This window comes from Cucurbita maxima, unplaced genomic scaffold, assembly GCF_002738345.1.
Source record: "Cucurbita maxima cultivar Rimu unplaced genomic scaffold, Cmax_1.0 Cma_Scf00026, whole genome shotgun sequence".
NCBI classification, from domain to species: Eukaryota; Viridiplantae; Streptophyta; class Magnoliopsida; order Cucurbitales; family Cucurbitaceae; genus Cucurbita; species Cucurbita maxima.
Window position 1 is genome coordinate 316,554 of NW_019272042.1, and position 15,855 is coordinate 332,408.

At 37.5% G+C, this 15,855-nt stretch overlaps 2 protein-coding genes across 4 annotated transcripts; one reads left to right on the forward strand and one right to left on the reverse strand.

The window, feature by feature from the left end:
- The first annotated feature begins 1,610 nt into the window (after positions 1–1,610).
- LOC111498992 (eukaryotic translation initiation factor 4G) lies at positions 1,611–10,460 on the forward strand. Of its 3 annotated transcripts, XM_023150416.1 has the most exons (11): positions 1,611–1,818; positions 1,961–2,196; positions 2,375–2,481; positions 2,719–2,844; positions 2,945–3,018; positions 3,151–3,207; positions 3,570–5,027; positions 5,131–5,695; positions 5,768–8,267; positions 9,440–9,634; positions 9,719–10,460. In XM_023150416.1, the coding sequence occupies exons 2-11, from the start codon at positions 2,030–2,032 to the stop codon at positions 10,047–10,049; spliced, it is 5,580 nt and encodes a 1,859-aa protein (XP_023006184.1). In that variant the 5' UTR covers positions 1,611–1,818; positions 1,961–2,029; the 3' UTR covers positions 10,050–10,460. The 3 variants fall into 3 exon arrangements, with proteins under 3 accessions (XP_023006184.1, XP_023006183.1, XP_023006182.1); XM_023150415.1 differs by having other exon boundaries at positions 2,725–2,844; positions 5,131–8,267; XM_023150414.1 differs by having other exon boundaries at positions 1,612–1,818; positions 5,131–8,267.
- Positions 10,461–10,669: 209 nt separating this feature from the next.
- Positions 10,670–15,546, reverse strand: LOC111498994 (mechanosensitive ion channel protein 10-like). The gene is made up of 5 exons (XM_023150418.1): positions 14,148–15,546; positions 12,377–12,500; positions 12,004–12,297; positions 11,626–11,828; positions 10,670–11,020 (listed from the first exon to the last, which is right to left on the reverse strand). Exons 1-5 carry the CDS (start codon positions 15,356–15,358, stop codon positions 10,747–10,749), a joined length of 2,106 nt encoding a protein of 701 aa, XP_023006186.1. The 5' UTR covers positions 15,359–15,546; the 3' UTR covers positions 10,670–10,746.
- Between the last annotated feature and the right edge of the window lie 309 nt (positions 15,547–15,855).

Consider the following 15,855-nt stretch of genomic DNA (forward strand, 5'->3'; position numbering starts at 1 on the left):
TAAATTTTAAATAATTTTTCATAAATAATATATTTAAATTATTAAAAAAAATTAAAAAAATGCCTTTACCATTAATGATATAGTGAAAGGTTAATATTTTATTTTAAATTTTATAAAAATATTTTTAAACTTTTTTATAAAAAAGTTTAATAACACGTTTAAAAAATACTCATAAATATTTGAAATAAAAATTTAAAAATTTAGAGATAATCTATAAGATACTTTCGTCTATATTATTAACGATAATAAAAAAATTTAAATTAAATAGTGTTAATGCTATTTTTTAAAATATAGTACCGATATAATAAGAGTACTTTTTAATTTTTTTTTAAAGATACTCGTATAATTATTATTTAAATACTTAAATTAAAAATTAAATAATTTTTTTTCTTTAACTATTTTCCTAATTATTAATTTTATCTATAAAATATTTAAAATTTAGAGTGAAACGTATTTTAAAATTGGAGGAAATAAATATTTTTTTAAATTAAAAATAAACTATAAAATATGCAATTATTATACCCTCATAGTTATGGTTGTTGTTGTTTTTTTTTTTTACACTTTATAATGTTTTTTCCCATTTTTTAATATTTATTTTTGGAAAACTTATGATAAATAGATTAAAAAATTCATGAAGTGTTTTTATATTATTTACACGACTAATATTTATTTTACAAATAATAATATTAACTCTCACAAAATATAATTTTCTAATTTATAAAGTAGGAATCTTATTTAATGGAATAGTCTTTGTTTACCATTTTTAAGTTTGACATTTTCTCAAAAAAAAAAATAAATAAATAAATAAACATAAAAAATTGTTGAAATGTTATTTAACCCTAATTTTTTTTTTTTTTTTTTTTAGCTTTTAGATATATTTTTTAATTAGTTGAGTCATGCTAAAAAAAAAAATAAAGTGTTATTGGGTCGGTTAGTTTATCTTTTTGGACTTTTAGGGTATCTGTGTATCAATTAGTTAAATTACGCGTTAAGTAAAAGAATCGACTCGAGTGGTATTAGGTCAATGAGTTAAACCTTTAGTATATCTTTTTTTAACTTTAGGGTATATATTTTAAGTAATTGAGTTACACTCAAATTGGTAAAAAAAACGAGTTGGATATAAAATCAACTGTCTTAGGTTAATGAGTTAAATTGTTAGTTTGTCTCCTTAAAACTTTAGTGAATATGTCTTGAGTTATGTTCAAGTTAGTGATAAACACAAGTTGAGTCTAAAATTGACTCGAGTGGTCTTGAGTCGACCACCCGAGTAGTTGAAACTGATACATATGTATGTATGAACTTTTAGGGTATATGTTTTCATCGGTTTCAGCTAAGCTATGTTCAAATTGATGATAGAGTTAAATAAGGTTAATTTTAATAGGAGAGAAATTAGGGAATAAATTATGAGGAGGAAAGATTTAGAAAAGGATGAACAAAGAACCCTAGAAGTGATTGATGATTTAGATTAGGATTTGGAAGAGGAGGGAGGAGGGAGGAGGGAGGAGGGAGGAGGGAGGAAGGGGAAAAGTTAAGTAAGACTTGTTCGATTTCCGATCTCCTAAAAAATCTACCTCTTTTGACCCATCTTACCAGTCAGTTTGTTAAGCATTTCTCTCTCTAGGTGCCTCCCCTCCCTTTTTCTCTCTCTAAAAACACCCACAAACAGCACACGAACACAATACTCTCATACCCTTCTCCTCTTCCTTTCCCCCTTCTCCCATTCTCTTCCTTCTTCTCTCATGGTTTCCCATTAAAAACCCTAATTTCTCTGCTGCTGCTGCGACCCTTCTATTTATCGCTTCACTCTCACTCCCACAGGTTTCTTTCTTCATCTTCACTCTCTTACTCTCCCCATTCTCGTGTTTATATGTGTTTTTTTTTTTTTTTTTTTGGGGGGGGGGGGGGGGGTGTTTCTGCTTTTGGGGGTGTGTTTTTTGATGGGGTTTCTTTGTTTTTGCAGGGAGTAATCGGAAGAATCGATTTTTTTTTTTTTAATATTTTTTTTGGGAGAGATCAAGGGTTGGAATATATGTCCTTCAATCAATCAAGGTCCGATAAGAACGAGAGCTACAGTCAGTATCGCAAATCCGGGCGATCCAGTAACTTCAATCCACCGCGAGGCTCTTCAGGCAATCACTCTAAGCCCGGCGGTGCCGGTGGGTCCGCCCCTACCCCGTCGATCGCTTCTAATCGTAGGTAATGATCTAGGGTTTCGTTTTGTTTCGTTTCGTTTTGGTTTTGTGATGTTTTTTTGCCTCGATTGTTGAATTTTCTCCTTCTTTTGCTCTTTTTGTTTTTGTTTGTGTTGATTTTTAATGATTTTTGTATCTTGATTTCTTTGATTCTCACAATTTTGTTGGGGGCTATTGTTTAGTTTTAAGAAGACTAATAATGCTCAAGGAGGGCAATCTAGAGGAGGTCTTCTTCCTGTAAATTCTACGGATTCGAGTAATGCTCCTAACCCGCGAGGAGTGCAAAATGGTGAGTCTGTGCTGATTCAATCGCGCGGTATTGTTACTAAATATTTTATTCTCTTGTTATTTGATTCTATTTCCTATCTTTTACTGGAGGAATTTTGGGAAGTACACAGTTTTTCTAAAGGGGAAATTGTTTTGGATGAGTTTCCATATTCAAAAAGAAAAAAAATTCTTTCTCGTTCTGTTTGGAGATTTTCTTTTTGGTGGATTGTTGCAGCAATATCTGATTTAAGGGTTACAGGTGCAGTTGCCAAGCCTACAGAAGCACCACATATCCAGAGAAGCACGAGAGATGTTCCTAAAGCTCCAACTTCTCAATCTTCGCCCTTGAGTTCTGATGGGGCTTTGCCCACTACCCCGCCAAAGGGTAAGTAGTAGTACTATACGGTTTCTGTGCTTGTTTTTCTGATCAATGTGAATCAATATTTTCCCTCTTGAAGCTACTTAGTGATCCTTTAATGTCTTAGGTGCTGGAGATCAACCCAAGGAATTTTCTTTCCAATTTGGGTCGATAAGTCCCGGATTCATGAATGGTATGCAGGTATAATTCCACAAGCTAATACGCTAAATGTGAATTATTAATTGCACGCAGGTGCCTTCGTTCAAAATTTCTTGATGCTGTTCTTTATTTTTTTTATCCTTTTGTAATGGAGATTCCTATGTTGTTTTGTAGCTTCCAGTTAGGACTAGCTCAGCTCCTCCCAATTTAGATGAACAGAAACGTGACCAGGTTTGTTTTGCTTCCTTCTGGATTGTCTTGTTTCTAGGACTATCGGTTCCGCTAGTCAATGGACGATGAAGCAAGTGTCATTTAGTAGATGTTTTTTGAACTACAAAAGTACTTTTTGAAGACTAGTTCTTACCGTAGTCGATGCAGCATGCAAAATCACTTGTCTTCTTTTTGCATGTTTCAGTGTTGTATTTTATATATCCGAGAAGCCTTTAACTGTCTAGAATTTATCTTGTCTGGATTTGAGATGACTGCATTGTATAATTGTATAGATTGGAAATTCTGATTCAATGTGCCATGCTTAGTTTCTAGCATATCCAGGTTTTAGTTTTCTAAAGCTGTATGTTGTTGCTGTACATCAGGCACGCCATGAATCTTTTAGACCAGTTCCTCAAATGCCCATACCGTTAGTTCCTAAGCCACATGCACAAAGGAAGGATGCTGGAGCTGGTGATCAACCTAATGCCGGACAGCCGATACAACAGAAGGATTCTTGTACCTTCAACCAACCTAATACTGGGGATGTTCACATAGTTCAAAAGGTTAAAAAGGATGTGCAAGCACCACCAAATCATCCGCCAATCCAAACTCAGAAGCTCACCAATCCTATGTCTGGAATCCCTATGACAATGCCTTTCCACCCACCACAAGTACCTGTGCCGTTTGGAGGTCCCAACCCACAGATGCAATCACAGGGCTTAACCCCCAGTTCACTGCACATGTCCATTCCTGTGCCATTGCAGATTGGAAGCTCTCCTCAAGTGCAACAGCCAATGTTTGTTCCTGGTCTTCATCCCCATCCCATGCAGCCACAGGGTATTATTCATCAGGGACAGGGCTTGGGTTTTGCACCTCAAATAGGTTCTCAGTTGCCTCCTCAATTAAGCAACTTAGGCATCAATGTAACTTCGCAGTACCCTCAACAGCAAGGAGGGAAATTTGGTGGCCCTCGTAAGTCTGCTGTTAGAATTACTGATCCAAAGACGCATGAAGAGCTAATATTTGACAATAAGCAAACAAATGCATATGCTGATACTGGTTCTTCAGGCCCTAGGCCACAATATAATCTTCCCTCTCAAACTCAGCCTCTTCCATTTGCACCAAGTCATGCAATGAACTACTATCCCAATTCTTACAATCCCAATCCTTTATATTTTGCAAGCCCGAGTTCCCTTCCATTGCCTAGTGGTCAAGCTGCACCAAATTCTCAGCCTCACATGTTTAATTATCCAGTCAGCCAGGGCTCTCAAAGTGTTCCGTACATTGATCTGCATGTTAAGAAGCCTGGTGGGGGCCCAATGCATGGAATTTCAGATCCCCCTAATAGAGAGCATATTCGTGATACTCATAATTTGCAGCAGCCCCCTGCTCCCTCAGGAACAGTTCACGTTACAATCAAAATGCCTGCTGATCCTACAGGTGGCAAGGGTTCTGACTCATTACCAAATAGATTACCTGCAACTGAAGAAGGAAAATCACAAAAACCCTTGAGCCCGTCCGTAGAATTAATCCCGCCTTCTTCTCAGAGGGCAGTAGATACATCATTGGAGAGTTCTATGAACGATTCAAAAGTTGGAGGAGAACTAATGATGAAATCTTCATCTGCAGTATCTAAGCAGTCTACTGAAGCACCTCCAATGGTTTTACTCGACGACCAAGATTCCAGTTCTGTGCAATCTTCATTGATTGCCTCCTCTGAGGAGTCTGAGTTAGCTGGAACACATAACGAAGGGAGAAGGGAAAATTTATCAAGTTCAGACTCACACAAGGATCATCAGAAGAAAACAAGCAAGAAAGGATACACCCAATCACAGCATCAGGTACTTTTGTCCATTCTTAACTTGTCTGGAGACCTTTACGGTCATGGCTTTTTTTACTCTAGGTTGTTATATTATCTTGGTATGTTTTCATCACTATTTACAGATTAGTGGACAAGCTTCATCAGCTTTGGGACTGCCCGGTCAAGTGCTGGACTCAACTTCTCCTTCTACAGTTTCTGAAGCTGTCGAAGCTAAATCTTCAACCATTCCAGTAGCTGTAGAAAGCAAGTCAGTATCAGTCACTCTGGATTCTTCAGAACCTAAGGAGGTTGTTTTGGCTTCTGCAGCTCATTCTTCTGAAAATTCTGATCTGGTGAATGTCAAGAACTCAGATCTCATTTCTGATGATAAGCAGGATGCATGCTCAAAAGAAAAGCATTCAGAACCTGTGATACTGAAAACAGAAGAACGGGGACAAGCAACATCTTCTGAACTTCCTGTAGATTTCAAGAATTCTGAAAATCTTTCGGATCCTGATGTTGTTAAATCTGTGGAGGTTTCTGAGAAAATAGATAGGGACTTGGTTGGGAGCTCAACTACTGCTAGCAACGAGGTTTCCACCTCTGAAGCTGCTCAAAGGGCTGTGGATGAACCTGTGAGTTGTCATGCAGGAGCTGACGTGTCTGCTTCCGTGAGTTCTAGTTCAACTGTTCCTGAAAATACCCAAGGTGACAAGTTAGTTGTTGATGCTTCTGGTAGAGATGACAATAGAAGTAGCAATGAAGTTTTAATGAAAACAGGTGTCATATCTGACCAGCCATCTGAACCTGCTCTAAACCTGGGACTTACAGATGGAAAAAATGATGGAGAGGTGTTGGATACCGTTGGTATCGGTGGCAATAGTTCACATGCTGTTTATGGCACCAAGGATAAATCCGTTGTAGAGATGAGCAGGGTTAAGGGTAATACTGGAAAAGGGAGGAAGAAGCTAAAGGCAATTCTTCAAATGGCAGATGCTGCAGGAACAACTTCGGACCTTTACAATGCATATAAGCGACCTGAAGAGAAGAAAGAAGCAGTAGCACATTCTGAGAGCATTGAGAGGACAGAAAGGAGATCTTCTAGTGTTGACACGGAGCAGTCTGTTGAGGCTACTAAAGAAGATGCTGTTGCACTGAATAAAGCTGAGCCTGATGATTGGGAAGATGCTGCTGATATTGCTACACCCAAACTGCAATCGGCAAATGGAGATGGTGTAGGTACATCAGTGCTTGACGGTGATGACAGAATGGGAGATATGGCCAAGAAGTATTCTAGGGATTTTCTCCTTAAGTTTGCTGAGCAGTTTCTGGACCTTCCACATAACTTTGAAGTTACACCTGATATAGAGTCCTTGATGAGTACTCATGCCAATGCATCTCATCATCCTGATCGTGATTCATATCCAAATGCAGGAAGAGTAGATAGACCATCAAGTGGAGGATCACGTTTGGATCGCCGTGGCAGTAATTTGGTTGATGATGACCGATGGAGCAAATTGCCTGGACCTTTTGCTCCAGGACAGGATCCTCGTTTGGATCTAGCTTATGGTGCTAATGCGGGTTTTCGACCTGGTCAAGGAGCCAATTTTGGTGTTCTAAGGAACCCCCGAGCACAGGCTCCTGTTCAGTATGCTGGAGGGATACTTGCTGGGCCTTTGCAGTCTATGGGACCACAGGGAGGGTTACAAAGAAATAATTCTGATGCAGATAGGTGGCAACGAGCTCCCAATTTTCAGAAGGGTTTAATTCCTTCGCCGCAAACACCATTGCAGACTATGCACAAAGCTAAGAAGAAGTATGAGGTGGGTAAGGTGTCAGATGAAGAAGAAGCCAAGCAAAGGCAATTGAAGGCCATACTAAATAAGTTAACACCCCAGAATTTTGAAAAGCTCTTTGAGCAAGTAAAAGCAGTAAACGTCGATAATGGCAGAACTCTAACTGGAGTAATATCACAGATTTTTGACAAAGCTTTAATGGAGCCTACTTTCTGTGAAATGTATGCCAACTTCTGTTTTCATCTTGCTGGAGAACTGCCTGATTTAAGTGAAGACAACGAGAAGATGACTTTTAAGAGATTGTTACTCAATAAGTGTCAGGAGGAATTTGAGAGAGGTGAAAGAGAACAGGAAGAAGCAAACAAAGTTGAAGAGGAAGGTGAGGTAAAGCAATCTGAAGAGGAAAGGGAAGAAAAACGCATAAAGGCAAGGAGAAGAATGCTTGGTAACATTAGATTAATAGGCGAATTGTACAAGAAGAAAATGTTGACTGAAAGAATAATGCATGAATGCATCAAGAAGTTACTGGGGGAATATCAGAATCCAGATGAGGAAGATGTTGAAGCTTTGTGCAAATTGATGAGCACAATTGGAGAGATGATAGATCATCCCAAAGCAAAAGGCTATATGGATTCTTATTTTGAGATCATGACAATGTTATCAAACAACATGAAATTATCATCCAGGGTCCGGTTCATGCTTAAAGATGCAATTGATCTGAGGAAAAACAAATGGCAGCAGAGGAGAAAAGTTGAAGGCCCGAAAAAGATTGAGGAAGTACACAGAGATGCTGCTCAAGAGCGGCAGGCTCAAACTGGTAGGTTTGGTCGTGGTCCGGGCATGAATCCTTCTGCAAGGCGAGGGGGCCCACCTATGGATTATGGCCCTAGGGGATCAGCTGCTTCATCCCCAGGTAATCACATGGGAGGTTTTCGTGGATATCCAAATCAGGCTCGTGGATATGCTGCTAGTCAGGATGCTCGTCAAGATGAAAGACAGTCTTACGAAGCTAGGACACTGTCTGTTACATTGCCTCACAGAGCTGGTGGAGATGATTCTATTACTCTTGGACCACAGGGTGGTCTGGCTCGAGGAATGTCCATTAGAGGACCTCAACCAAGTTCTGCTGCTCCTGCCGAAATATCCCCTCTTACAGGAGAATTGAGAAGTGCACCAACAGCTTTTTTGAACGGATATAGCTCTGTATCAGAGCGTGCAACCTTAACTTCCAAAGAGGATCCAATTTCAAGACATATGCCAGAGAGATATTCTGGTCCAACTTTATTGGACCATACAAGTGGTCAAGACCGTTATTCAAATTATGGGAATAAGGATTTGAGACATTCAGGTCATTTTGATAGATCTCGTCCGATTTCGCCTGCCACACCGTCCCCAACATTGACCTCAAGTCTTCCATCTGGAAAAGTTTTGTCTGAAGATCGGTTGCGACAATTATCACTGACGGCAATCAAGGAGTTCTACAGGTATGCAGTTTCATGTATACATTATTTGTGCTTGCATAATAGATTACTGGGTATAGATGGTACTATTGTATTGATGTTTACTGGGTTTTTGCTACAAATGTTAGTTCTACGACCAAACTTCCTTTCAAGTCACATTTTTTTTCAATATCATATACTTCGTTTATCTGATAATGCCATTAATTGTGTATAATGATCACTTTATTTTAGTTTATATACTCCTAATCCATTTAGTAAGCTTCTATGCATAAGGGAATGATGTGGTTGTAACGTGGTATGTTGTGAGATGATACCTTTCCACATATTTAGAGAAATCTGAGGGTTCTTTATGTCCTATCTAAGTGTATTAGTGCTTATCTTACATTCAGTAATTTTTTAGATGAAGCTCTCGAGATTTGAGGAACACGAAACAGCTGGTTTTCCCTGATTGGGTTTTTATTTATATATATGACGTCATTGTTTATTTGGTTTTGGGGACTCAAATAGCATATATAACCTGAGAACATGGGTACAGATAGTTATTGTTTGGTGAGATATCAAATTATGGACTTGTTTATGCTGAGTTCTATCTGTTTAAAAGCCCTTTGTTATATTCTGCCTTCCTTCAAAATGGTGTTGAGAATCTTAGAACGAACTCAAAAACTTGGGTTGGTTGGAGTTTCTTGAGATAGATACCTCGTAAATGAAACAAATATAAACAGGAAAATTTTAAAGCTCACACTTCATTGAATGATTTGAAGCTTTTCAAGTGTTTTATCTTTGAACACGAGTCCATGACTGAATTTTTAGTAGTGCACTGGATTTTATTTGCACGAGTTCGAACTTGTGTTTTGTGGTTGAAGTGAAAATGTTGAAGCTCATTCTCTTCCTTAAACAACTTTTCTAGTGCTTATGACTTATCGTGTCTGAATGCTCGAGCGGGATAATTTTTTTTTGTAATCTCTTTGAATGGGCTTATTACCTTTAGTAGTGCTCTAGATTGATTTTACCGGACTAGTTCAAACTTCGTGATACATTTTAGACTAGCCCGACATTGTCCAAATTTTATTTTACTGGACCAGTTCAAACATGGGACACTGTTCGACTTTAAACCATATGAGTTCGACACGCTTGGATTATTGGAATGGGATATAATGACTTGCTTTGCTTTAACTTTTTATCTGTCTGCTTTTCAGTGCCAGAGATGAGAAGGAAGTAGCCCTGTGCATTAAAGACTTGAATTCCCCAGACTTCCATCCAACCATTATTAGTCTCTGGGTCAACGATGCGTTCGAGAGGACGGATTTGGAAAGGGATCTTTTGGGCAAACTTGTTGTGAACCTCTCCAGGGCTAATGATGGCACCTTGAACCAAGCTCATCTTGTTAAAGGGTAATGATAAAAGAAAAAGAAGCATTTAAGTAAGCATTTGCTTTGAGATAACCCATTTGTGAAATTGTTCCTTCCATTGGACAGGTTTGAAGCAGTTCTTGCCACTTTAGAAGATGCTGTAAATGATGCCCCAAGGGCTCCAGAATATTTGGGTCGGATTCTTGCCAAAGTCATCACAGAAAGCATGGTTTCTTTGAAAGAAGTTGGAGATCTAATCTATCAAGGTGGAGAGGAACCTGGAGCCCTTCGTCAAGCTGGGCTTGCAGCTGATGTTCTTGGCAACGTCTTGAAAGCAATCAGGTCAGAGAAAGGAGAAGGGTTCCTAACGGACGTGCGCACGAACTCGAATTTGCGGTTGGAGACATTTCGGCCACCCGACCCTATGAAATCGAAAGTGTTAGAGGAATTTATTTAGGAGTAGTCAATCCAAATTGCTGCTGCTGTAATTTTGTTAGTTGGAATCGTGATCATCTCATCTCACCCCAATGCTTTTTTAGGGTACTTAAATTAATTTGCAGAAAAAGAAATTTATATATGTTTTCCTTTGGAGGGTTGGGTGGGAAGTTTCATATAATTGAAGGGTTGGTTTATCCATCATCATCTTTAACGTAATTAAGTTCAACATGTTTTCCAGAGATTATTTTATAGAATAGGTTCAGCAGCTGAGAGCACCCAGAAAACCCTTTTGAGTTCTTCCTTCTTCATGCTTCCTTTCTGCTTTTCAATGTTGTGGAGTGTTCTGTTCGTGTTAGTCCTTTTCTTTCTTTTTTCTTCATCATGTATAGCAAAGTTAATAATAAAAGGCGTGACTCACGATTTATTTATTGCATACATTAGTGCCTCAATTTTGCTCCTCTGTTTGAATGTTTATTATCTAATTCGGCTCGGTAATATGGAACCTCTCAATAACTCCCTAGCTCCCATTTCATTATGAGGTCCTATCAGGGTAGGTTGGTTTAAAGCCTTCCTCTTTTTGATCGGTCTTCTTTTCGATCTATCAAGCTCATGGAAAAAGAAAAAAGAACCTAAAACTTGTAGAGCAACATTAGATGCATTGTCAAGATGAATATAAAGCTTTTTCTCGGGATGAAAAATTTGGCAGAGAAGTAATCTCAGGAGGAGGGGAGCAAGGTTTGGGCATTAGTTAAATTGAAGTGAGTGAGAAGAACTTGTTGAGGAAGGAGATGGTATTTTATGCCCAGATTCTCAAAAACCCTTTTGAGTTCTAAAATGAGGTCTGATCTTCTGCTGTTCCTTTCAGTGAAGTTTTGATGGTTCATGGTGTGCTGCACACACAGACTCATCTTCATCTTGTCCATATTCTCAATCTCTTTCACCACCAATGTGTGTTTTGGGCTCCAATGCTTTGGTTTGCTCTCTATGTATCTGCAAAAAAAAGCACCACTTTGTCATCAACATGTTGGTAAGTGATAATTCTAGTTCTCCAACTAATTTCATACACATTCCTGCACAATTTGAAAAGCTTAAACTTAGTAAGTTCAAAAAATGGATACATTAGCTAGATTTAATATACAAAGAAATAAGTAGAAATAAGTCAAACTACAAGTTTAGTATTTGAAGAACTCGCTTGAAAGGTTTCTAAATTTGAAAAAAATATCGAACAAGTTTATTTCATGTAAAAAATCTCTAAACATTAAACATGTCTAATAGGCTTCTAAATTTCTAATTTAGCATTCCAAGGACATAATAGACATAAGGTGAAAGAAAGTTCAAGGGTCGAATAGACCTAAACCTAAATGTTCGAGTAATTATAAGACACCTTAATAAACTTAACCAAGAAATAAAATTAAAACCAATATGGAGGTGGTTTGAAACTCCAACCTAAGAGAAGTAGTTGTTTTAACAATTAACCTATACTAAAATTGGTGACATTATAAAACTTAAAAGAGTAATGAGTTTTGAATGAAATTTTGTGTATTTTGATGAAGAATGAATGAGCAATGAGGAAGGATGGTAGTAGAAATGCTTACATTTGCATTGCCTTCTTGAGGGCTGTGATATTGTCAAAAGAAGTGGAGGCGTCAATGGTGAAATTCACCGTATCCGACATGTCGGGACTTCTTCTAAAATTGCTGATCGGCTTCGTCAGCAGAACAGAATTGGGGTAGTAAATCTTCTCATTGTCGAATCTCAAGAACACTGTCGACAATATGTTCATCTCTTCCACAAACATCTGAAAACCAAAAATGACCCAAATCCTATAGGTACTATACATATAATATTCAACAGAATCAACACTCCTCTTTTACTTAAATTTTGAGATACGGCAAATCATTATCATTCTAAAAACTAAAGCTAACATACCACAGTCAAGCTCATTTATTCATACTTTTAACCAGGCTACTTACATGGACGCCGTCGATGACACACCGATCGCCGACGTCGAAAGGATGCATGACGAAGACGAAAATGATCGATTCAAATATGGTTTTGCAAGTGTTTTGAAACATGAATCCAACGAGGAGAAGCTGAGAGGTGACAACCAAGAGGACCTTAATGGTGGCGACGCCGAGGACCAGAAGAGAAATGACTATGATAATCACAGACACGACGGCGCTGGCCAGCTTATGGAGCTGGTGGACAGCGGTTTTGGTGTCGTTCAAAGAATGTGCCAATGCCTTCCGCTCGATGTAGGCATGAAGCTGCATGATGAGATGTCGAAATTTTAGAAGCATTAAGGGATTGATAGAATTTAAGGCGTGTTAGGGGTATTATACGAACCACCCAGTTTCTGAAAGCGGATTTGGAGATTTTTCCTGTTTCAATGGCGCCTTCAAAGAGAGGGAAAATGGTGTTCACTTCTTCTACCTTCAGGAATCTCAGTAGATCTTCCTCCTCAATGTATCTGTAGCCACATCAAAACAAAACCAACATCGTTAATGTTACTCCATAATTATGTTACTTTTAAAATATGAAATTAATAATTTTATATAGAGAGAGAAAAAAAAAAACATGCATATCTCAGGAGTATCACAATGAGAAAAAGAACAAAGAATTGAGAAGGAAAAAGAAAAGTTAATAAGTAAAAGTTTACTGATCTGTATGGCTTCAAGAATCTGAGCTTTTGAATTCCATCATTAATTTATGAACCAGTGGACAACAGCACAAACACTAAACTTTTTGTAAAAGCATTTATTTCTTGGGGGGGGCAGAAAGAAGACAGAAAAAGGTGTTGGAGGACAAGGACATACACATGGATAGCTATTTTGAAGCAGCTAACCTGTCTTGTTCTTATCAATATCAAAGGACAAGAAGAGGATTTGGATCCACAATTTTTGTGGATCTTTTGATATGTTTTTAATACAAACTGAATTTAATTTATTTTACACTTCTAACAACATAATAGTTTTTGAAAATGTTTTTCTACTTTTAAAGCTTATTAAATGCCAATACCTACTTTAAACAATATTTATTATCACCTGGTATTTCAAATATTATAACAAAAATGGAACGATCATTTTTTTATTTAAAACATTAAACTAAAGATTAAAAGATTTTGGTTAAGATTCTATTTTTAGACTATACTTAAGGACTTATTTTAGTTTATGTAATGTTTATTATTAACTTTCTAAAAAACATCCATCATTAAATAAACTTTAAATGACTTTTTTTTAAAACCATATAAATGAAATAGAAAGAATCTAAAAAACCAACCACATATTTTTTTTAACACAAAAATATAATAAAATCATTATTTTAGTCAATATTAAAAAGAAAATCAATGAATGGAGGACCTATAGGACATTTGAAGAAGTGACTTCCCTTACGGACAAGAACAGTTGTGTCCTACGTGTACATCCCAACAAAAGAATGAGAGATTTTCAAACACTTAAATAATGCTTGCATAAAATCACTTTTTTAAAAAAATAATAATATCTTCCTTTTCTTGGGTTTTAATTCTTTGAAATAGAAATTTGAACGAAAAAAACTTGCCAGATTATGTTTTCAATTACAGAGACCTGGAATATTATGGTGGGGGCATGAAATTATTGGTTTCTTAAAAAAAAAAAAAAAAAAAAAAAACCCTAAAAAGGAAAGAAAAAAGCGTTGCCGAAAACTCATGATTTTATACAACAATTTTAATGACCCGTTACATCTAAAGGTAAATAACCTGTTCGATTGAGAATCAGAAAGAAACCCATGAAATTAATTGTAAATTATTTAAGATATTGTTTCATAACAATTTTGTAAATAGTTATACCAAATTTTAATGAGAGATATTATATACATTTATTTTAAAGTCATTTAAAATAAGATTAATATAATAAATTTTTTAAAGGTATTTTGTTTTATTAAAATTATATGTTTTAAAAAATAATTTTTTTATGTTAAAAATGATAATTAAATAATTATTTCAGAGATTGAGAATGTATTTTAATCCATTAATACTAATAAAAATAAAGTGAGAGAGAAAAAAATGGATATTAATCGTAAATAAATATAATTTTAATTCTAGAGAGAGAAAGAGGATTTAAGTTTTAGAGAGAGAAACCTGGCACCAGGCACAGCGACGTTCTTGAACACTCTCTGAGCGCAGCGTCTGGCCTCCGATTCACTGGTAATCTCGGATTCGGCGTTTGCAAAATCATCCACCGTCCTCGATATCGTTGACAGTCCTGAAGATCTCACATAGCTCACCAATCTCTTCACACTCCAAGCCGACGGTTTCCTCTGCAAGCTTAGCTTCCTCAACCTCTCAATATCGATCTTCTTACACGAACCCTGCCGCTTAGATCTTGACAAATTCTGACCTCCTTCGCCACCCTCCCGCCACCGCACCGGCATCGACTTCGACTGCTGCAGCAACCGGCGTTGGCAATTTATCACGTTATCCCTCTCCTCCTCGTCGAGCGGCGGTCCGGACAGCGTCTCGAGGATGTAGTGGTTGAACACGTTCTCCTTCATCCGATCGAAGAATGTCGCTACGTGGAACGAGGATGCAAGTACTTTTACGAGAAGGATTTTGAGAAGCCAGATGGTGGCGCCGATTAGGACGGCGATCAAGAATCGGAAGACCTTTAAGAGGGCTTTGTTGTTGTGGTGAACGTCGGGGAACATTATCATCCAGGCGATTAGAACCAGCCCTAACCAAGTGCAGTTCTGAAAGCTGTTGCGGAGGCCGTAGACGAAATACAGGACTCGTTCGCGGAGCATGAAGTTTCGTTCGATTATGAAGACGAGGAGTCCGACGAGCCATTCCGACCCCAAACGCCCACAGAAAATCACCATTACGATCAAGCACCATTTCCAGACCTGTAAGCTCCAAATCTGCTTCTCTTGAAGCGATTTAAGTGTTAATGCACAGATTAAGCAAGTGGTTATTGTAAGGAACAATATCCATTCGATTAACGCTCGTTTATTGATCTTCTTCCTCTTCGCCTTCCTTTTCCGTCTTCGTCCGCCTTTGCCTCCGTCTTCATTTTCCGGTCCGATTTCTTCATCTTCGTACTCCGAGGAAGAGGAATAAGATGAAGATGAAGAACTGGAGTCTTCTTCTACTGGAGGTTGAAGAAGATCTGTGGATTCCGGGATGGTTCTGGGAATGGAACGCGAGAAATCAGGTTCCTCAAAGCGGGATTTAGGTTTAGAGAAGTTGAGACGGCGGAAGGTTTTGGTTCTGGTCGGAGACGGTGAGATTTGTTCCTTCTCCGGCGGGTCGATGGTGAGGACTAGATGGTCCTTTTCTGGTTTTCGGACCTCCATGAATTGGGATAGGTTTCGTTTTCAAGCTGAAGTCGCTGACGGAAATTTAAGGTCGATTTACAGAGAGAGGGACATGTGCAACTTCATAGCTCTCGAAGAACATCTCTAAAATATACTTTCAAAGCAGAAATGAAATGATTAAAGACGACAGCCACCATTGGAGATTTTATTTCATTTTCCACATTTTTATTTTTGCTAAATTATAAAAGTACCTAAACCGTTAAAATAATATTTACATTCTTTTAAAAAAAACTTGTAGAACATTCTATCATGATGTTGGAGACTTCAAAAATAATTATTAATACTTTTTCTAATCATCGTCATCATAGTCATCGTAGTGAGCGTGACACATCTAATTATGTTACCTTATGTTTTCGATTTTGAACTTTAAGTCGAACTTTAAAAAAGTCGTAAATAGGTTAAAGGTATTTTGTTATACATAAAAATAAGTTTTGCCATTCAACATAATAGTAAATACACTCTATAATTGTGTAACA